We start from the raw sequence: 16,729 nt of genomic DNA on the forward strand, positions 1-16,729 counted from the left end.
AATTGACATCAGGGGTGGTTGAAGAATTTGGCTTATACAACTTAATTTGCAATGTCATTTATTTAGTTGAGTGGGTGGGAAGGAGGTAATTTGCAGACATATGAAAGGGAGACCAGCTGATTTAGCTAGCAGTTGGAGAATTGAATTATAAATGGACAATCGACCGATAAAAATTTAGGAAGAGGATTTGAAGTAGGACTCTTGTTTGATCTTTGTATTGAATACTACACCAACTCATACATATCACTTCTTTCAAAATCCTTTTACCTATGCTTCATGGACATGCAACCTAGATTATAAAAAGAAAGCACTGGCCTGTTGTTACATGGACCCCAGGGCCCAGGCTGTTATTCTGAAAAATGCACAAAAGGGCCCAACGGAAAAAGTGATTGTCCATTTGGGCTAGCCCATCTGACTTTAATGAGCCACGGAAGCACCGGCCCGTTATCCTCCCACTGCAAGGAGCTAGTGGTTTTCGCTGCTCTGTGAAACCAGCCTGACGCAATACCCACCATTGTAAGAACCACATGGCCCAGGCCTTCACTTGGACCACATGGCCCAACTCTCCGCTTGGAATGGGCAGGCCAGCAAAGAGCATCCTGTGGCTCAGTTAGCTAGGCAAGTACAAAGTCCAACCACTTAAATGCCCCCACTTGGGTTACAAGCCTGCGTTGCCAGGCTCAGCGAACAAAAGGTATCTATGTGGTTGTGTATACAGTGTATATATTTGTATTGTAATAACAATGTGGGAATGTTTTTGATTATCTCATCGACTCTCTGCTAATGAGGGAGTAAAATGGAGTCCTCTCTTTGCCTATCTAAATTTGAAAACACAGCACTATTAGTCTTGATGAAAGATTAGAAATGATTATCATATGGTTTTTGGATTAACATTGTAAATTGTTTTGCATTCTCGCAGCCAAATCTCTTTAGGCTCACTCAGGAATAAGAAGATGGTAATATATATATTATTTTTCTTATTTTGATAGAAAAGAATAGGGAGGTTTTTGTCCACAAAGCAGTACAAATTGCTGATATCTGAGAACATAAATATGGAGACAGAAAAAAAATTATTAACTTGATGAAGTTTGCATATTTGCAATTGAGACATGAGAGGAAAGACTTGCTTCGTCGTGATTTAATTCTTTCCATTCCCCTCCAATTGCTACTAAAGTCGCTATCGATGCAACACGACTCTATCTATACACTGATACGGTACCTCTCAGCTCCCGTGTTTGGCTTTTTGCTCTGCAGCCACTCATCTCCGGACCAACTCCATTTCCGACTATCCAACTGTTTTTTCTGTTCATTCTTTCTTTCGAGTATAGGAGAGACAATGCAAGCAATAGTGGCTTGCAGTAGCTCTGCAATTCCGCCACTCAAATCCCCCAAGCCCATAACTACTTTTATCTCCGGTCAAAATCTCCCGTTTCTCGGCCGCCGCAAGCTCTGCTGCGATGTCGTTTCTCGTATTCCCATTCCTTCCACTCGTTGGTAAAGAGCTCTTACGCTCATCCGCTTACATATTAGTTCAATGGCTCAACTTTTTGTGGTTTCTCCAAAATCTGTGCCGTTTTTGCAGGGGTGACGATAAAGAGGATATGGGTGGCGATTTCCTGCAAAAAATTATGCAGAAAAATTTCGGTTTGACTACGCGTCGATCCTTTTTTGCCCGTATGTTAATGTCCGCGTGTTACTTTTATCTCCTTCCTTCAAGGTACTTTCCAGGTTCGCACGTTTCCGGCTGTCTTTGACTTTCATCTTTACAGCCCTACATACAATGTTTCAAGATCTAATTTACTTTTAAGTTATACAACTTGGGAATCTTTGATGTTGGTCATTTCAGTGGAGAATGAGGCAGTAAAGTATTAATGTGGTTGTTGATATTACAGCATACGCATTAGGAGACCCGTCGGTGACAGTTGAACAAGTCACTCCTCAAGTTTTGCCCCCTGGGGCACTTTTCCCATCCGAGGTCATTTCTCTTTGCAAATTATGTTATGTCCATTCTTTTCCTAATTTCTTGTCTTTCTAATTAGTTATTTGTAAATTTTCATACTTTCCGTGGCAGGTGACTTGATATGTGTCTACTTGGCAGGAAAGAATTGTTAAACTCTTTGAGAAGAATACTTATTCTGTTGTCAACATATTTGATGTAACTTTGCGGCCTCAACTTAATATTACTGGTGCCGTTGAGGTAATACATTGTGTTTTCTCTGTTATGCTTAAACGTTTTTTGCTTCCTTCAATTGTTGCTTGCTAAGCTCCACCCTTCACCACAACTATGCTAAGTGAATAATTTCTTATCAACTAAAAGAGAAAATGGTTATAAATGTGTAGGTTCCTGAAGGGAATGGTTCAGGAGTTGTCTGGGATGAACAGGGTCACATTGTGACAAATTATCATGGTATACATATTTGTTGGAAGTAAAAATAATGCACAGTATAGATCTTGATTTATTGGATTAACTCTCTTTGTGTATGACCAGTAATCGGCAATTCCTTGTCAAGAAATCCAAGCACTGGCCAAATTGTTGCTCGAGTTAATATTCTAGCTTCTGAAGGGTAAGAGTCAGAATTTTCTTTTCTCCCTATTGAAGTTAATGTTATTTCCTAAAATGTTTACTGGTGATTTTCTCCCTTTTCCATTTTGTGAAGGGTACAAAAGAACTTTGAGGGCAAGTTAATTGGTGCAGATCGTGCAAAGGATCTTGCTGTGTTGAAGGTGAATGAACTATCTTAGTTCGCTCAATTTGCGTTTGGAGTCTTTCTGGACTGCCCACCCAACTTTGGATGTCTACTTAATAATGCATGGAATTTAAGCTGTATCATACCTCATTTTTTATTAAATTTTTTATTTGACTAGTTTTCTCATTTTAACTTTCATTGTGATCTGAAGGACTATTTCCAACCTTCTAAACTGATTTGTCAAAATTATGTAAAACATCTTGCCAAACTCTTGTTCATATGAAGGCTCTGCCATCCCTTTTCATTATGTTGGTTTTGTTCTGTTTATGTAAGAGATTGGACTGGCAACATTTACTGGAGAAATTAGGACAATCATGCAAAGACTAGAAACACACTTGTCTCTAGTTTTATTGGACTTGGAGTTGTTTATAACTTATGGATCTCATAAGAGAAATTCTGAAATCCTGCTCTTGTTGCACTGAGAACTAAAATTTAGGCCAAGAAAGCGTCTTCTTTGTTGATCTTGCAAAGTCAAGGATCTATGGTATGGATGTACTAACAGATATCAATTTCTGATGTTGAAACTTCATTGGAAGTGAACCTTTTAGAGGAGGTTTCAATAAAAATTGATGTGAGATGCGCATATCAAGCGTTGCCTTATTGATGTTTTCCTTACCAGGTTGAAGCCCCTAAGGAACTGTTGAGGCCAATTAAGGTCGGTCCATCATCTTCTTTGAAAGTGGGCCAGCAGTGCTTAGCAATTGGAAATCCATTTGGTTTTGACCACACGCTCACTGTCGGGGTCATTAGTGGTCTGAACAGGGATATAAACAGTCGAACTGGAGTTACAATAGGTGGAGGGATTCAAACTGATGCTGCAATCAATCCTGGAAACAGGTTTGACTTTCAAAATTAGATATGTCCTGATGCTGAGCCTCAAAGGCTTTTCCCTTAATTATCAATACGTTATTTTCCGTGATGTTGCAGTGGAGGTCCTTTATTGGATTCAAAAGGAAACTTAATTGGGATTAACACTGCTATATTTACTCAGACAGGTGAGCTTTGGCTCTTTATATATTGCAGTTTGCATGTCTGAATTATCTAAATGGGAGGGGACAATTTATACGAATTACTTCTGATAATAACCAATTGAGAGAACAAACTTGTTCGGTTCTTCTCAATTGGATGTTGATGCATTTATTCTCCTGCAATTCCCTGCATCTGACCCTTGTAAAATCATTTTTTCCCTGGGACACAACAGGGACATCAGCTGGTGTAGGGTTCGCGATCCCTTCATCTACTGTGGTAAAGATAGTGCCTCAGCTGATCCAGTTTGGCAAGGTATGAGTTTGCTTTTATGCTGTTCCTTAGTTTTGTTCTGACATTATATCTCAAAATCTTATAATCTTTTCTTTTTCCTTTTCTGGTCTTAAATGTTTTCTCTGTGAGGTAAAGAACTTGGAGTTCTTGTAGAACAGATTTTATCTAGTGATCATGTTAATCAAGTAGTAAGAATTTTATATGGTTGGGCTTTTACCTTGCAAAAAAAGTCAAATTTGTTAAAAGGAGTGAAGTATTGTTAACCCATTAAACTGTGGTTAACAGTCCATATATGGGTGGGTGGGTTGGGGGAAGGACCTCAATAATGTTTCTCTGGATTCATGATTTTGCTGGACACATAAGGCTATCCTTGTTTTCCAGGTTGTTCGAGCTGGTTTAAATCTTGAAATAGCTCCAGATCTTATTGCAAATCAACTCAATGTTCGAAATGGAGCTTTAATCCTGCAGGTGCTCTCTGGTCCTCAATATGCGGATGGCTATACTGGTGCTGCTAGTATTATGATTTTGACTAATGGAACATCGCTGATGTTATGGCTTCTGCAATGCTATAGGTTCCAGGAGACAGTTTGGCAGCTAAGGCTGGGCTTCTACCAACTACAAGGGGTTTTGCTGGTAATATTGTACTGGGTGATATAATCTTGGCAGTGGATGACAAACCTGTAAGCACTCTCTTGTAAATGAAGTTTTCGTGCCAGATGGTCAAATTACTAATTAGGCCATAAATATGGCAGTACCATATGTGGTCTAAGTGTAGTCGAGTTAGGGTTCTTAATCACAAATCTTATGCTGATGTATGTGGTCATAATTTGGTTACAGGCAAGGAACAGAGAAGAACTGTACAAAATATTTGACGAGTACAACGTAGGGGACAAAGTACTTCTGAAGATCCAGAGGGGCAATGCAAACTTGGAGGTGCCCATTGTCTTGGAGGAAAAGAAAGGATGAAATAGTTGGTCTTGAATTTTCTTCAAGATAGCCAGCCATTTTTGTGTGACTCTTAAATTTTTGCTCGAAATTACTGTGCAAAATTTACGAGATGGATGAAGATGGAAGTAATAGAGGAAGACAACATATATTCTGGATTTTCACTAGAAGTTGTAGCTGAAATGGTGGAGATCATCATGTACAAAGAGAATCTGTAAGGCAAAACTCCTCCTCTTCTGGGCTTAAACTGTTTTGCTTTAGGGTTGAATGTGGACAGAAAGAATCTAAAATAGAAAAACATTTAGAAGTGATCATATTTGTTTACAAGATGTGTGGGATGAATGTGAGACGTAAGGAGTTAAACCAACCATCAATTTGATGTCTAAGAAAAGGACTACCGTATTGGAGTACTAGGCGTGTGAAAGTTCCTCATCATCTATATTCAAATTGTATAAATTTTCAGGTATTTGTATATTTGGGAAGGAAGTTAACATGATGCTCAACGACAATTCTGGGGCTTTCTTCATATGAAAAGAAGTTGATGTTCATATTAAATGTCAAAATAACGGGACTAATGTTTATCAATTAAAGACTTGCATTCAGACATAAGATAAAAACAGGAAACTGCGCTCAAGATTTTAGGTTTAGAGTATTTAAAATACAATCGAAAGCAACGAAAACCATTTCAATTCGAGTGACGGTTTAGCATTTGTCAGGTTCGAGGTCCAATGGAAAAAAATAAAAAAAAAAAAAAATTCTCTTAATAAATGACATATCTCAATCTCAAAATGGTATTTGGAGTATTTAATTTATAGAACTAAATATTCATATTTGTACAGGTCTGCTTATTATAACTTTAGCCTTATAGGTAACGAATGATAGATTGAGACGTTTTTGGGTGATCAAGTGTGATTCAATCTCAATAAAACGTGCAAGGATCTCAACTCTTGTTTGGATATTCTGAATCTTGGGAGGGCATTACAGTCCTTAAAAAGACACCTTCTTGTTAGACCCCTTACGACAATTAACCATTCACTCACTCACACCCATATATATTATGTTTAATAATTAATAATTAAAACAAGGAACATTGAGATGCACCGTTATTACTTAAAGATGAAGTATATGGAGTTTGATATACTATATATATATATATATATATATGTCCCTATTGGAGGCCAAAAAAGTAGTATTATTGTGATTGCATAAATCTAACTCTGATGTGGAAATAAAAGAAACATATATGTTTCCAGGATCCCCTCAGCTGGTAAGAATGATTGAATCGTTAATATTGTTAATTACGCCCTGAATTCAATAATTTGCGATTAAGTCAATCAACTAATCAGGTGAGCATAAAAACAAACCAATGAATAAGCCCCATCATGTCTCATCTCTAACATGCATGGATACATATATATAATCTAATTAATTGTCAATTTAAGGTTTAGATTTTGTGATGGTCGTAATTAGCTCCTTGTTTCATCCCAACCCACATCATCAGACACCATACAAAATTCATTATTGATGAAAGATAGGCGAACGGAGTGTGACAGCAGCATGCAGAGCATCAGTGTTCATGAACTATTATTTGAACAATTATCTCAAACATAAAATTCACACTTAACCTCATCATTAAATTCTAATTGTCTCATATATATATGAGACAATGTTAATTAATTGCACAGAATTGAATGCATTGTATGTGTAGATGTGGAGAGAGTGAAAATCAAAATACATGATGCATTATTAATTGCATGCACTTACGTACGTAAGCCAAAATATATAAAGTTGAAGGGGTTCATCCAGAAATTAACTATACTACACTACACAACACTGAAATAGATAATTAGGGGATATGTATGTAACTTTGGTTGTAAGAATTTGACCAATTCCAGAGAAGAGGTTAATTAGGTTATACGCATGAATTGGGAAGGCCAATTAGCTTAGGCAACACACAAAAAGGGTTTATTCCAACGAGGACCAAAATTTTTAGGGAATTTCAACTTTGCCCCTCATCATCATCTTGGAGTTAATTTCACTCATTAACTCTGTGTTGCTCTTCAACCAGACACACACGCTTCAACTCATCTACTCATAATTAAGTAATCTCTCTCTCTCTCTCTCTCTCTCTCTCTCTCTCTATATATATATATATATATTATTTTCTTGAATAATTAATTGTTATTTGTATGACATAGGATTCCAGTTTTAGTCAAGAAGCAGTCAACTCTAGTTGTTCACCTGCTTCTTTCTTCAAGTTTGTTGAGCTAAATCCTGCACCATGCTTTTCCCATTATAGCAAATATTGATACTACTTAAAACTGTTTGCCTACCTTTGCTTGCACAATAATTACTTTTTTACAATTACCATTCTTACCTAATTACAATTCCAGGGCAATAATTAATGAGGTTTTGAGAAGAAAAATGTAATCGTCTCCCTAAATTATCTTTTTATTTCAAATATTATTACATCTTCTGTTCCATTTAATATATGCACATTAGGTGTGTACAAAAGCTTTTTGTAATTCCTCGAGTTTGCAATTTGATAGGTTAAACCTGAAATCATGGACGATTATTTTCAGGTATTTGTTAATACTACATAGTTTCTTTTCAAGGAAAGTTGGTAATGGTAGCTAACAGGACAAAGATCTAAGACAAAAAGTTAATGACAAAATATCTTGCAATGAAAATATGAAGTTGAAAGCAGCAGACCAAAAAGATAATTTGTGATGAGCATGTTGAGTGGAAGTGTGTAAGGGTGTCCAAGTATCCATGCAAGAGTCAAAGTCTACATGCATCATTAAGTGTAGTTTAAGGAATCTCCAATTGAGTTGAAGAAATCCACACTGACACCTCACGTGTTCATATCTTGGCAGGAATAGAAGCTGGAATGGAATAGAAACGTAGTTTGTAGATCCAATAACCAATATATAATTAATATATTCGTAAGGGCCTCATAAATGTTTTGCATTTGAGTGCATGGATAACAAAATATTGTTCAAACACTACTCTATAAACTAATGGGTGCATGAGAAGGTTGCTTTGTCTTCTAGTCTTGATTGCAGTAAGATATAAGGAGAAGTATCCAATCTAAGAGTTATGGGAACTGTAAAAAACATATCCCCATACAGATCACATACATCAATCTTGTAGTCTCATAGAGATCACAAATTTGGACTTAAACCAAATCCCTATGGTGGTGGTGGTGGTGGTGTACTAGTAACTAGCATATTACAAGTCCATGGCCTTGACTTGGGTTCTATGCTTGCTGTTTTTAAGGGAGAGGAGCTTTGCTTCAAACTTCAACCCTTCACTAACTCTTAAGTCCTCGTCATCATCGTGATTTTCGCAGAAACGGATTACGGTCATCCATAAACGTCGCCCAGATCTTTAGGAAGCAATGGATGAAAAGCATGATTCCGACAAGAGCAGTGATGATTTCATGTTGCCGGGCTTCCGGTTTCATCCCACAGATGAAGAGCTTGTGGAGTTTTACCTCAAGCGAAAGCTGCAGCAGAGGGCTCTTCCTATTGAGCTGATTAAGCAAGTGGACATTTACAAATATGATCCATGGGACCTTCCAAGTAAGAAACTATTATCTGTCTGTTCCATGCATAATATATCTTGGACATAATTCATATCATTCTTGATTTTTGCTCCTATCCTCATGAAGAAGAAGTCATTATACCTAACAGTGCTGAAATATTTCTGTCTCATTCATCTACCTCATTTTTATACTTGAATATTTACCTGTTGCAATACTTATCATTATACTCTTGTCAGTTTTCAATTATCTAATATGGTCATGGTAGACTTGATATGCTTAGCAAACAGTCTTTCATGTGTGTGACACTCAATTTCTGCCATTTTGCTTGATTTCAAACAGAGCTAGCTTCTACTGGAGAGAAAGAATGGTACTTCTACTGTCCAAGGGATCGTAAATACAGGAACAGCACGCGACCAAACCGTGTGACAGGATCTGGATTCTGGAAAGCCACAGGAACCGATAGGCCTATATACTCTTCAGATGGAACTAAATGCATTGGTTTGAAGAAGTCCCTGGTTTTCTATAGAGGCAGAGCTGCCAAAGGCATGAAAACAGACTGGATGATGCATGAATTTCGACTTCCTTCCACGACAGATGGTGCTCCACCACCACCGCCTCCGCCCAAAAAATTCTTGGACAAGAACCTTCCGCCAACTGTATGTCTATTATCGCTTTGATGAATTACTGCATACAGTAAAATTATTCTATATTTAACTAATGGCCATGCATTTTTCTCTATTGCAAAAAACAGGATTCCTGGGCTATTTGCAGGATTTTCAAGAAGAATAATTCCACGGCACAAAGGGCTCTTTCTCACTCTTGGGCAGCTTCATTGTCGGAAACAGCATCTCCTGATACTAATTTCACATACAACTACAGCGGACATCCCACTCAGTTCAACTCAGAGAACATCTCATCAACCACTGAAAACGAGTTTCAACCGGTCAATTTCGCTGATCTTAACATCCCATCATTCAAAACTATCACTGGCAAACCAGCTATCTTTCCATCTCCCAACGGAGACTACTTCCCTGGAAACCTCATTTTCTCATCTTCTGAGGAAGTTTCAGGCACAAGCAACAAGAGTACAGTTGATCTAACTTCCATGCTTTTCAATCTATCCCCTGCATTAGGCAGTGAAGCCTGCAAGACATCTGAGTCCATCGACTTTGAAGGGTCAAAACAGCAGTTCAACGGCTACTCAGTCAACTCCTCACAAGTGATGCAAGCAAGCATAAATCCGGAAGATGAGCAAGAAGGCTTTAGAAAGAACCAAAGCATAACAAATACGCATAACCAGTGGGGAAATCTTCGTACGATGGGGTTTCCGTTCAGCTTGCCATCATCTGTACCAGATTCATGGAAGCCTACTCTGCCGTGGGATTCACCCCCCTGTCCTAGTGAAATATCATCAACTAATTACTCTACAAACAAGTGTTATACATAGCTGATCATAGTTCATGTTGTCAAGATGTAATGGTCTCCTTTCTTGCTCTGCTTAGCAAGCAGAGCTTGTATAAAATCTATTTTTGCATTCACTGTCAGTGTACAGCTCTCCACTAGTGTGATATTGGCCTAAGAATATGACAAGTAAATTGTATTATTTATCTTAGTTTGCTTATTATCATATTGGTATCACTAAATCGTTTTTGTATGAATATTGGACTCCTTCTAACTCTATAGCCTAGCAATAACGAAAAGCATCAGTCCTTTCAGGGAAAATTCAAGAAAGTAGATTATAAACTGCACTTTAAAAAAACTACCTGAGCATGAACGAGTTCATGTCAAAATTAGAACATCGTGAAGTTGAATAGAGGCTTGTTCCAAATTCTTTCCATGTATGTAACATATATATTGAGGTTTCTATTTTGAAGATCATATACGCAATTGTATCAAACAGCAAAAGATTCGAGAGTTACAGACACTAATTGTTAAGAAGCATGCAGCAGTCTGGTGCGTTGAGGAAAGACAAAGGAGGTCTTGTAGGAAGACGTACATCAAGTCAAGATGGCCGAGCGGTCTAAGGCGCCAGTTTCAGGTACTGGTCCGAAAGGGCGTGGGTTCAAATCCCACTCTTGACATCAAGATTTTTGGATTTTTCCTTGCAAACTCCCGTTTGGTTCTGTGCCTACAACCTTGGTATATTTATCTCAGCTCGCCTCTACATTGCTTCCTGTTTAGTTCTCATCGACGTTCTTCATCTTAATATATTTTTCGTAGACCAACTTGCTGAAGATTTTTTCTCTCAAGCCGCTCAAACTCAAAGGAATAGCTTTATATGCTCTAACTAACAAGCAAAAGCGCAAAACCAAGTGCACCTGGTTCTAAACCGATACGGTGCCATTCTCCATCTTACAGAGAAATGTTTGTTCCTGAGACTTCTTCCACGATCCATGACCAATTGAATTAAATTATCCAATATGCATATGATGTATGGTATTAATTTGTCCTCTTGTTAATTTTCGTAAAAGAGGAACCACAGCTTGTTCTTCATGCGCTCAAAATAAAGACTCTTTTTGTTTCCCGCACACAAGCAGCAACGCAGCATGTCCCAAGTTACTCAGAAAAAACCCACCCTTCTCCAAATATCTAAGTAACCACATGATTAAAAAATATCCCATTGTGTTGAAATCTTAAGCAGAAATTCAATACTTAAACAAACCAATATATGCAGAAAGTGTCAAATTGACACCGACCTCAGATAAAGACCACCTCACCCAGGCACCCCCGGCTCACAAGGCAGGCACCACAAGAGTACAAACAAAGAAATTCTAATTATTGATTTTATGCAGAATATATAAATCGTAATGCAGTACTGAACCAGTTTTATAGCAGCATCACACGGGCTTGCTTCAGATTGAGTCGATAGATGAACATATTCTAAATTGATCAAACAGCTAGACAAATTCATTCAAAACTAGAGGTATCTGAACAAAAATTTTCCACATCAGTTTCATAATCTTCATCATCATCGTTAAAAAATTCCACAAAAATAATATAGTAGGAAACTTTGCTACTGCACTGCCTCGTGTTTAGCTCTTAGAAGCTTGTTTTTCTTTTGCCTTCTGAATCTTCAAAACCTTCTTCACAATCTTTTGCTCTTCCACCAAGAAAGCTCGAATTATCCTAACACAAAAGAGAAAAATATATTTATTCATTCATCAATACAGAGCCAAAAAGAAGAGATGAAAGGTACAGAAGTATGATCTAAGCAAGAAACAACTAACCTCTCCCTCACAGCACTTCCAGATAATACACCGCCATAAGCTCGGTTCACAGTCCTGCGATTTCTGGGTAATCTAGATCTCTTGTATTCAGCAGGTCTCAAATGAGGAATCTGAAATAGGTAACAGAAATTCATAATATTATCTGTCCCTCATGATCTTCCTCTGATTATATAAACAAAGAACTTCCTAAATCGTCCGAGTAACTTCCATCTAAAATTATGTGCAATCTACAAGAGTTTCATATGGAAATGAAGCCATCAAAAGAAAGAATAGCATCCACAAATGATTTAAAGCATAAACATTTACGATTAACAACCAAGGCAATAGTTTCTGTTAACTTCAGAAGCATGAGCCAAATATTTCAAAACCACAAAGACTAAGACCTAATACATCCAAGCATAAAACTATAGAATCCTGGAGAAAGGGAAGTGGAATTATAAGCTTGGCCCTGCATTTCCTCAATTTATGGATCAGACATCACGCCTATACATCCTTCTTAAGACAACATTCCCATGTTGGAAAAAAACAAAGCCAAAATATATACAGAAAAAACTAAATAAAAATAATTACGACTAATTATACTTTATCCGTTGTCTACTACACAATTAAATATTGCATCTATCCCCAATAACCTTAATGTTAATCACGAGAATCACTGGAAACAGAAAGATGAATCGAGAGATGAGCAAAATACCCCTTGAATTCTCTTGCCAGTGACGGGGCATTTGGGTCCGCTTGCCCTCTTCTTAGTGCTCTGGTACACCAACTTCCCTCCTAATTTATTACAGAACAGAAAACGGGAACGTGAAGACCAAAATTTGAGAAAAGAACCCAAGCAAAATCATGAAAAGCAGTCTCGTGAAGAATGATTGCCTGGGGTTTTGACAACTCTGTGCTGATTGGATTTGGTGGCATAGCTGTGGCGCTTCCGGTAAGTGAGTCTCTGCACCATTGTCGCGCGCCACCCCAAATCTTTTTCCACTCCTTGATAAGATGGATGCTAGAATTTCTTAAGCGGTAAGAGCAGAACTTTATAGCAGTCAAAACCCTAGACAGATCACGGCTTTTTTTTTTTTCTTTTTTTTTTTTTAAAAAAAAAAAAAAAAAAAACCAACTACAGATGGAGGAGCTTTTAGTCCCAGTCTTTCAATATTAAAACGCACAAAATAGTTACAATAGGGAGAACTACCTTCCTAGAATTTTTAGTAAAACCATAAACAAAGAGTACTACTCTCTTCCCTTACAATAAAGACCCGAACAGGTGTCGTAGAAAAATTATGGCGAGTCAAAAAAAATTTTGTTGTCCCACCACATCGTGGATCGCACAGCACCTGCAAATAAATTTTATTTTGCGCGAATGGCGAAGCTCTATTGATTCGTACTACTACTTCCATCTAAACTCGCGTAAGTTAAAAGTTCCCACAAAATAAGTGCCAGGTGCTAAAATAACACTAACGCCTTAAAGAGTGATCTTAGTCATGCTATGTACACACATTAATTCCTTTTTTTAATTTTTTTGAGTTCCAACCTTTTCTTCTTACTATTATGCTTGTTGGAATTACGTATATATGCTACGTTTTAATTTCTGAAAAAATAATAATGGGTTTCAAACGTCAAACTCTGTGTTTGAATCAGACCAGAGAAAAGTTAAATTACTGCCAATATGCCATATGGGGATGCAGAAACACAACTACTCTTTGCTAAACAAAAAGAAATGTCCACAAGCCCATGGGATCATAATCATACATGAATAACTCTTAGTATACCTATTCGAATTGAATGATCCACTTTTACCCAATTAAGGTTTAGGTAAGACGCATCTCTATTAAGAGTAGATAAATAACAGGTCACCATAACTTTCTACTAAAAACTTTTCCAAAATCAGTAGGATTCCATGTAAGATGAGCTAAGGGTAAGAAACATTAGTATTACAAAAGTTAACAAGGGAAGAGCAAGAAAGACGGCTCTACGTATATCTTCCTATTCACAAAACTAATCCTGCTTAGCTTGTTATGACACCATATCAGCTGCTCTCTTGTTATTTTCGACATGTTCAAAACCCTACACACTAACTTCATATCTACTTGCGAGAAAAAGTAAAGCACTTGATCCGAATCTGAATCCTCCTCCCTACAGCGTCGGAACTTCCTCAAGATGCAATTTTCGCTCCTCAAAACATCCTTCAACTTCCTCTCCTTCTGCATTCAAATACAAAACATTAAACTTCACTCACTTTAACAAGTTATTCCATCACTTTATTTTATGATGAGTTCGTGAAATTGAATTCCAAGAACCAACCTTTTGAACAACTTTCTTGACCTCTTCCAGTAACTTGAGGTCTTCAGAATTGGTAAGCTCGGGCAATTTCTTGTGGCCGTTGAGTGATGCCATGGTGCAATCCCTGTCAGCCCAAACGAATCGCCAAAATATCCGTATTGATTCTTCCACAATCTCCACTAGCATGTCACTTGTTATTACATACTCATCTCTGTCCTTTTTCCTGCCCATCCTTTTGTCTTTCAACTTGTCCTCTGCCATGTATATAGCCAATATTAAGTACATTTCTACATGGTATTCTTAAAATTATATATATATTAAGCAACGTCATGGAAACACGAGAAGAGAATAGGTTGTATTAATTCTTACCTCTTATGACAGGAACTTGAAGAAGATTGCGAAGAAGACACCGGCTTTTGACATAATTTTGCACTCTTGGCCCTTGAAATGGTTCGTCTTCTATGAATCTCTGGATCAGCACTTGAAACTGTTGAAACTCGCCAGCAACCTCATTGTACCGACGGGCTCCCCTAGGATCCGAATCCCACAAGTCTAAGGCTTTTTCATACTGCCAGTGCAAGAACTCCCAGGAAAGGCACATATGTCCAACGTACACCACTTCAAGATCGCCCTGCAATTCCTTGATAAACTTCTTCATTGGGTCAGTGCCATGGATTTTGTGTTTGAACAGCCAAAGATTTTGGGACACAATGGATTTGAGTGTCGGGGCTGATTGCTTTTGCTTTGACATAGACTGGAGCGGATCCTTTAGCTGCAAAAAACCTGCATTCACTACAATTGCATGAGAGGTTGTCTCAAAGAGAAACATTGCCCCTGGAAAGCTCTATTGTTTTCATAATAACCCGTAATTACAACAAATTTCAGGGATTAGAGGTGCAATTAGCCATTAGGAAGGACCGGTAAAAAGTCCTATCTGAAAGCTCTTCATGGAAATGGCTCCTTTGACTTTTTAACGGAGGACATGTTGAAACACGAAAACAGTATGACTTGCAATAAATTTTGTTAGGTTTCCGGATCCATTGTATTTATTATAGTATAATATTCGAGAAAATTCAGACAGGACGATGACCACTAAAGGATTTGAACATTAAAACAAAACGATACGATATTTTATTGACTATTAATGCTTCATTCATTTATTAACAAACCCCACCTCAGTATGCTGTGTCATCCACTCATCCTACTAATGCCTTATACCGAACCAGGTCTCATGTTTTTCCTGCTTCTGGACAACCCAACAAACTAGATCTCCTGGGTCCTTTCTTCTAACACCAAAAAAGTATCAGTACACCTACTTGTGTCCATTTCGTTCAAAAACAAAACTTCTTAGTACACCTTCTAATCAAATAAGAATGTAAAAGCAAGACTTCACTAACAACCATGATCATCATTGTAACAAAACGGGCAAACCAAATAATAATAATGAGGAGAATTAAACAAATGAAGTGATGGAATGATGGACTAACCCATGGCATACATCTTCTGGTAGTTGACGATATCAAACTTGCGCATTCTCTCCCTATAGCTCTTGTAGAATTTGTGAAGCTCGCCTATACAATCTTCGCGCTGGAATTCATCGATTTTCCATGGCTTCAAGTCGTCCATTATCTTAGGAGACTCTGATTCTTCTAAAATGGTGGGCAGGCCGGTGGCTCTGACCTTTCTCAGCTCCATTTTCAACTGTTCAATCAATTCTTGATGTTCCCACAATGACTCCAATTCGTTTGCATCCCCAGATTCCGACATTGACGAGTCCTTTGATCCTGGATTTTCAGAGTTATCGCCGCCATTCACACCCTCATCGTCTTTGCTGACAAATTCAGCATCATGTCCCTTGTTTAAATCCTCCTTAAAATCTTCCTCGCGCAAAAATTTTGAGTTCAGTCCATTTGGATTCTGTAAATTATGCTCTTCTAATTTATTGAGCTCTTCCAGTATATCACTGTCTTCCTCGTCAAAATCCTCTGATAAGTCCTGATTTTCTTCGAAGGCCGAAAGTTCACTCTCCGATTCCATTTTCTCATTCTCACTATAGATATCAAATTCTCCTGCAAAATCTCCGTCTGACAAGAATCCATCGCTGTGCGAATCCACTAAACGGCTCATAACGGAACGTAAATGCTCAAAACTAGTGGACTCAGAATCAGAATCAGTAATCACAGAATTTTTTTCAGGGAAAAACTGAGATTCGTCAAGAAACTCTTTATTCCCCTGAAGCCCTTCATCATGCTGAACTGTCTGTGCCTCCTCTTCGGGCTCTTCCTTAAGTTTCATTGCCTCACCTTTCTCAATTTCCTCTTCATCAAATACCAAAATTCCTTTTCCTTTTTCACGGATGCCTCCCGTCTCAGCATAGACTTCCTCCAACTTTCTATCAGAAAGACCCTCTTCATTTACACAAGAGTCGCCAATTCCATCAGTAGCATTTATTTCTTTCACAGGAAAAGTGTCCAGTTCATCAATAAAGGCGCTACTAAAACTTTTCCGGGATGTGAACTCATATTTGCTGGTACTTGCACAAGGGACCACTTCAGAGTTAAATATATTACCTTTTACTCTCTGGATTTGGCAAAATTCTTCATAGGTCGGAAATCTGAATTCTAGAAAAACCTCGGGTTTCTCTTCTTCCTTGACATCAAAATCCCTAAATTCAGTAGCATCGTTCTCAGCTTTATGCTCCGGCGATAACCCTTCTGGCACTGCTT

General features: G+C 37.9%; 4 protein-coding genes and 1 non-coding gene across 5 annotated transcripts; 3 read left to right on the forward strand and 2 right to left on the reverse strand.

Annotated features, from left to right (window-relative positions):
• On the forward strand, nucleotides 32–5,232 carry LOC105177242 (protease Do-like 8, chloroplastic). Its single transcript, XM_011100315.2, has 13 exons — nucleotides 32–1,494; nucleotides 1,583–1,728; nucleotides 1,893–1,975; nucleotides 2,099–2,197; nucleotides 2,341–2,407; nucleotides 2,489–2,564; nucleotides 2,658–2,724; nucleotides 3,367–3,584; nucleotides 3,675–3,742; nucleotides 3,949–4,028; nucleotides 4,389–4,475; nucleotides 4,580–4,687; nucleotides 4,845–5,232. Exons 1-13 carry the CDS (start codon nucleotides 1,082–1,084, stop codon nucleotides 4,971–4,973), a joined length of 1,641 nt encoding a protein of 546 aa, XP_011098617.1. The 5' UTR covers nucleotides 32–1,081; the 3' UTR covers nucleotides 4,974–5,232.
• On the forward strand, nucleotides 8,016–10,082 carry LOC105177243 (putative NAC domain-containing protein 94). The gene is made up of 3 exons (XM_011100316.2): nucleotides 8,016–8,536; nucleotides 8,839–9,155; nucleotides 9,251–10,082. The coding sequence occupies exons 1-3, from the start codon at nucleotides 8,353–8,355 to the stop codon at nucleotides 9,944–9,946; spliced, it is 1,197 nt and encodes a 398-aa protein (XP_011098618.1). The 5' UTR covers nucleotides 8,016–8,352; the 3' UTR covers nucleotides 9,947–10,082.
• Nucleotides 10,501–10,580, forward strand: TRNAL-CAG. The gene has a single exon. It is a non-coding gene; the product is annotated as a tRNA-Leu (tRNA).
• Nucleotides 11,298–12,757, reverse strand: LOC105177244 (60S ribosomal protein L34). Its single transcript, XM_011100318.2, has 4 exons — nucleotides 12,600–12,757; nucleotides 12,421–12,500; nucleotides 11,727–11,836; nucleotides 11,298–11,625 (listed from the first exon to the last, which is right to left on the reverse strand). The coding sequence occupies exons 1-4, from the start codon at nucleotides 12,676–12,678 to the stop codon at nucleotides 11,532–11,534; spliced, it is 363 nt and encodes a 120-aa protein (XP_011098620.1). The 5' UTR covers nucleotides 12,679–12,757; the 3' UTR covers nucleotides 11,298–11,531.
• Nucleotides 13,552–16,723, reverse strand: LOC105177245. The gene is made up of 4 exons (XM_011100319.2): nucleotides 15,491–16,723; nucleotides 14,373–14,786; nucleotides 14,025–14,257; nucleotides 13,552–13,924 (listed from the first exon to the last, which is right to left on the reverse strand). The coding sequence occupies exons 1-4, from the start codon at nucleotides 16,296–16,298 to the stop codon at nucleotides 13,664–13,666; spliced, it is 1,716 nt and encodes a 571-aa protein (XP_011098621.1). The 5' UTR covers nucleotides 16,299–16,723; the 3' UTR covers nucleotides 13,552–13,663.

The sequence above is a fragment of the Sesamum indicum genome, linkage group LG15 (assembly GCF_000512975.1).
Source record: "Sesamum indicum cultivar Zhongzhi No. 13 linkage group LG15, S_indicum_v1.0, whole genome shotgun sequence".
Taxonomy (NCBI): Eukaryota; Viridiplantae; Streptophyta; class Magnoliopsida; order Lamiales; family Pedaliaceae; genus Sesamum; species Sesamum indicum.

What these genes read in the sequence shown, in the direction of transcription:
- LOC105177242 (XM_011100315.2), top strand. Translation starts at nt 1,082, where the DNA reads ATGAAGTTTGCATATTTGCAATTGAGACATGAGAGGAAAGACTTGCTT. An exon ending in AGGATCTTGCTGTGTTGAAG is followed by an intron (nt 2,725 to 3,366) that starts GTGAATGAACTA and finishes TTTCCTTACCAG; the next exon opens with GTTGAAGCCCCTAAGGAACT. An exon ending in AGCTGATCCAGTTTGGCAAG is followed by an intron (nt 4,029 to 4,388) that starts GTATGAGTTTGC and finishes CTTGTTTTCCAG; the next exon opens with GTTGTTCGAGCTGGTTTAAA.
- LOC105177243 (XM_011100316.2), top strand. Translation starts at nt 8,353, where the DNA reads ATGGATGAAAAGCATGATTCCGACAAGAGCAGTGATGATTTCATGTTG. An exon ending in TGATCCATGGGACCTTCCAA is followed by an intron (nt 8,537 to 8,838) that starts GTAAGAAACTAT and finishes GATTTCAAACAG; the next exon opens with AGCTAGCTTCTACTGGAGAG. An exon ending in ACAAGAACCTTCCGCCAACT is followed by an intron (nt 9,156 to 9,250) that starts GTATGTCTATTA and finishes TGCAAAAAACAG; the next exon opens with GATTCCTGGGCTATTTGCAG.
- LOC105177244 (XM_011100318.2), bottom strand. Translation starts at nt 12,678, where the DNA reads ATGGTGCAGAGACTCACTTACCGGAAGCGCCACAGCTATGCCACCAAA. An exon ending in CTGGCAAGAGAATTCAAGGG is followed by an intron (nt 11,837 to 12,420) that starts GTATTTTGCTCA and finishes TACCTATTTCAG; the next exon opens with ATTCCTCATTTGAGACCTGC. An exon ending in GGAAGTGCTGTGAGGGAGAG is followed by an intron (nt 11,626 to 11,726) that starts GTTAGTTGTTTC and finishes CTTTTGTGTTAG; the next exon opens with GATAATTCGAGCTTTCTTGG.
- LOC105177245 (XM_011100319.2), bottom strand. Translation starts at nt 16,298, where the DNA reads ATGAAACTTAAGGAAGAGCCCGAAGAGGAGGCACAGACAGTTCAGCAT. An exon ending in CCAGAAGATGTATGCCATGG is followed by an intron (nt 14,787 to 15,490) that starts GTTAGTCCATCA and finishes TAGTGAATGCAG; the next exon opens with GTTTTTTGCAGCTAAAGGAT. An exon ending in TCAAGTTCCTGTCATAAGAG is followed by an intron (nt 14,258 to 14,372) that starts GTAAGAATTAAT and finishes TATACATGGCAG; the next exon opens with AGGACAAGTTGAAAGACAAA.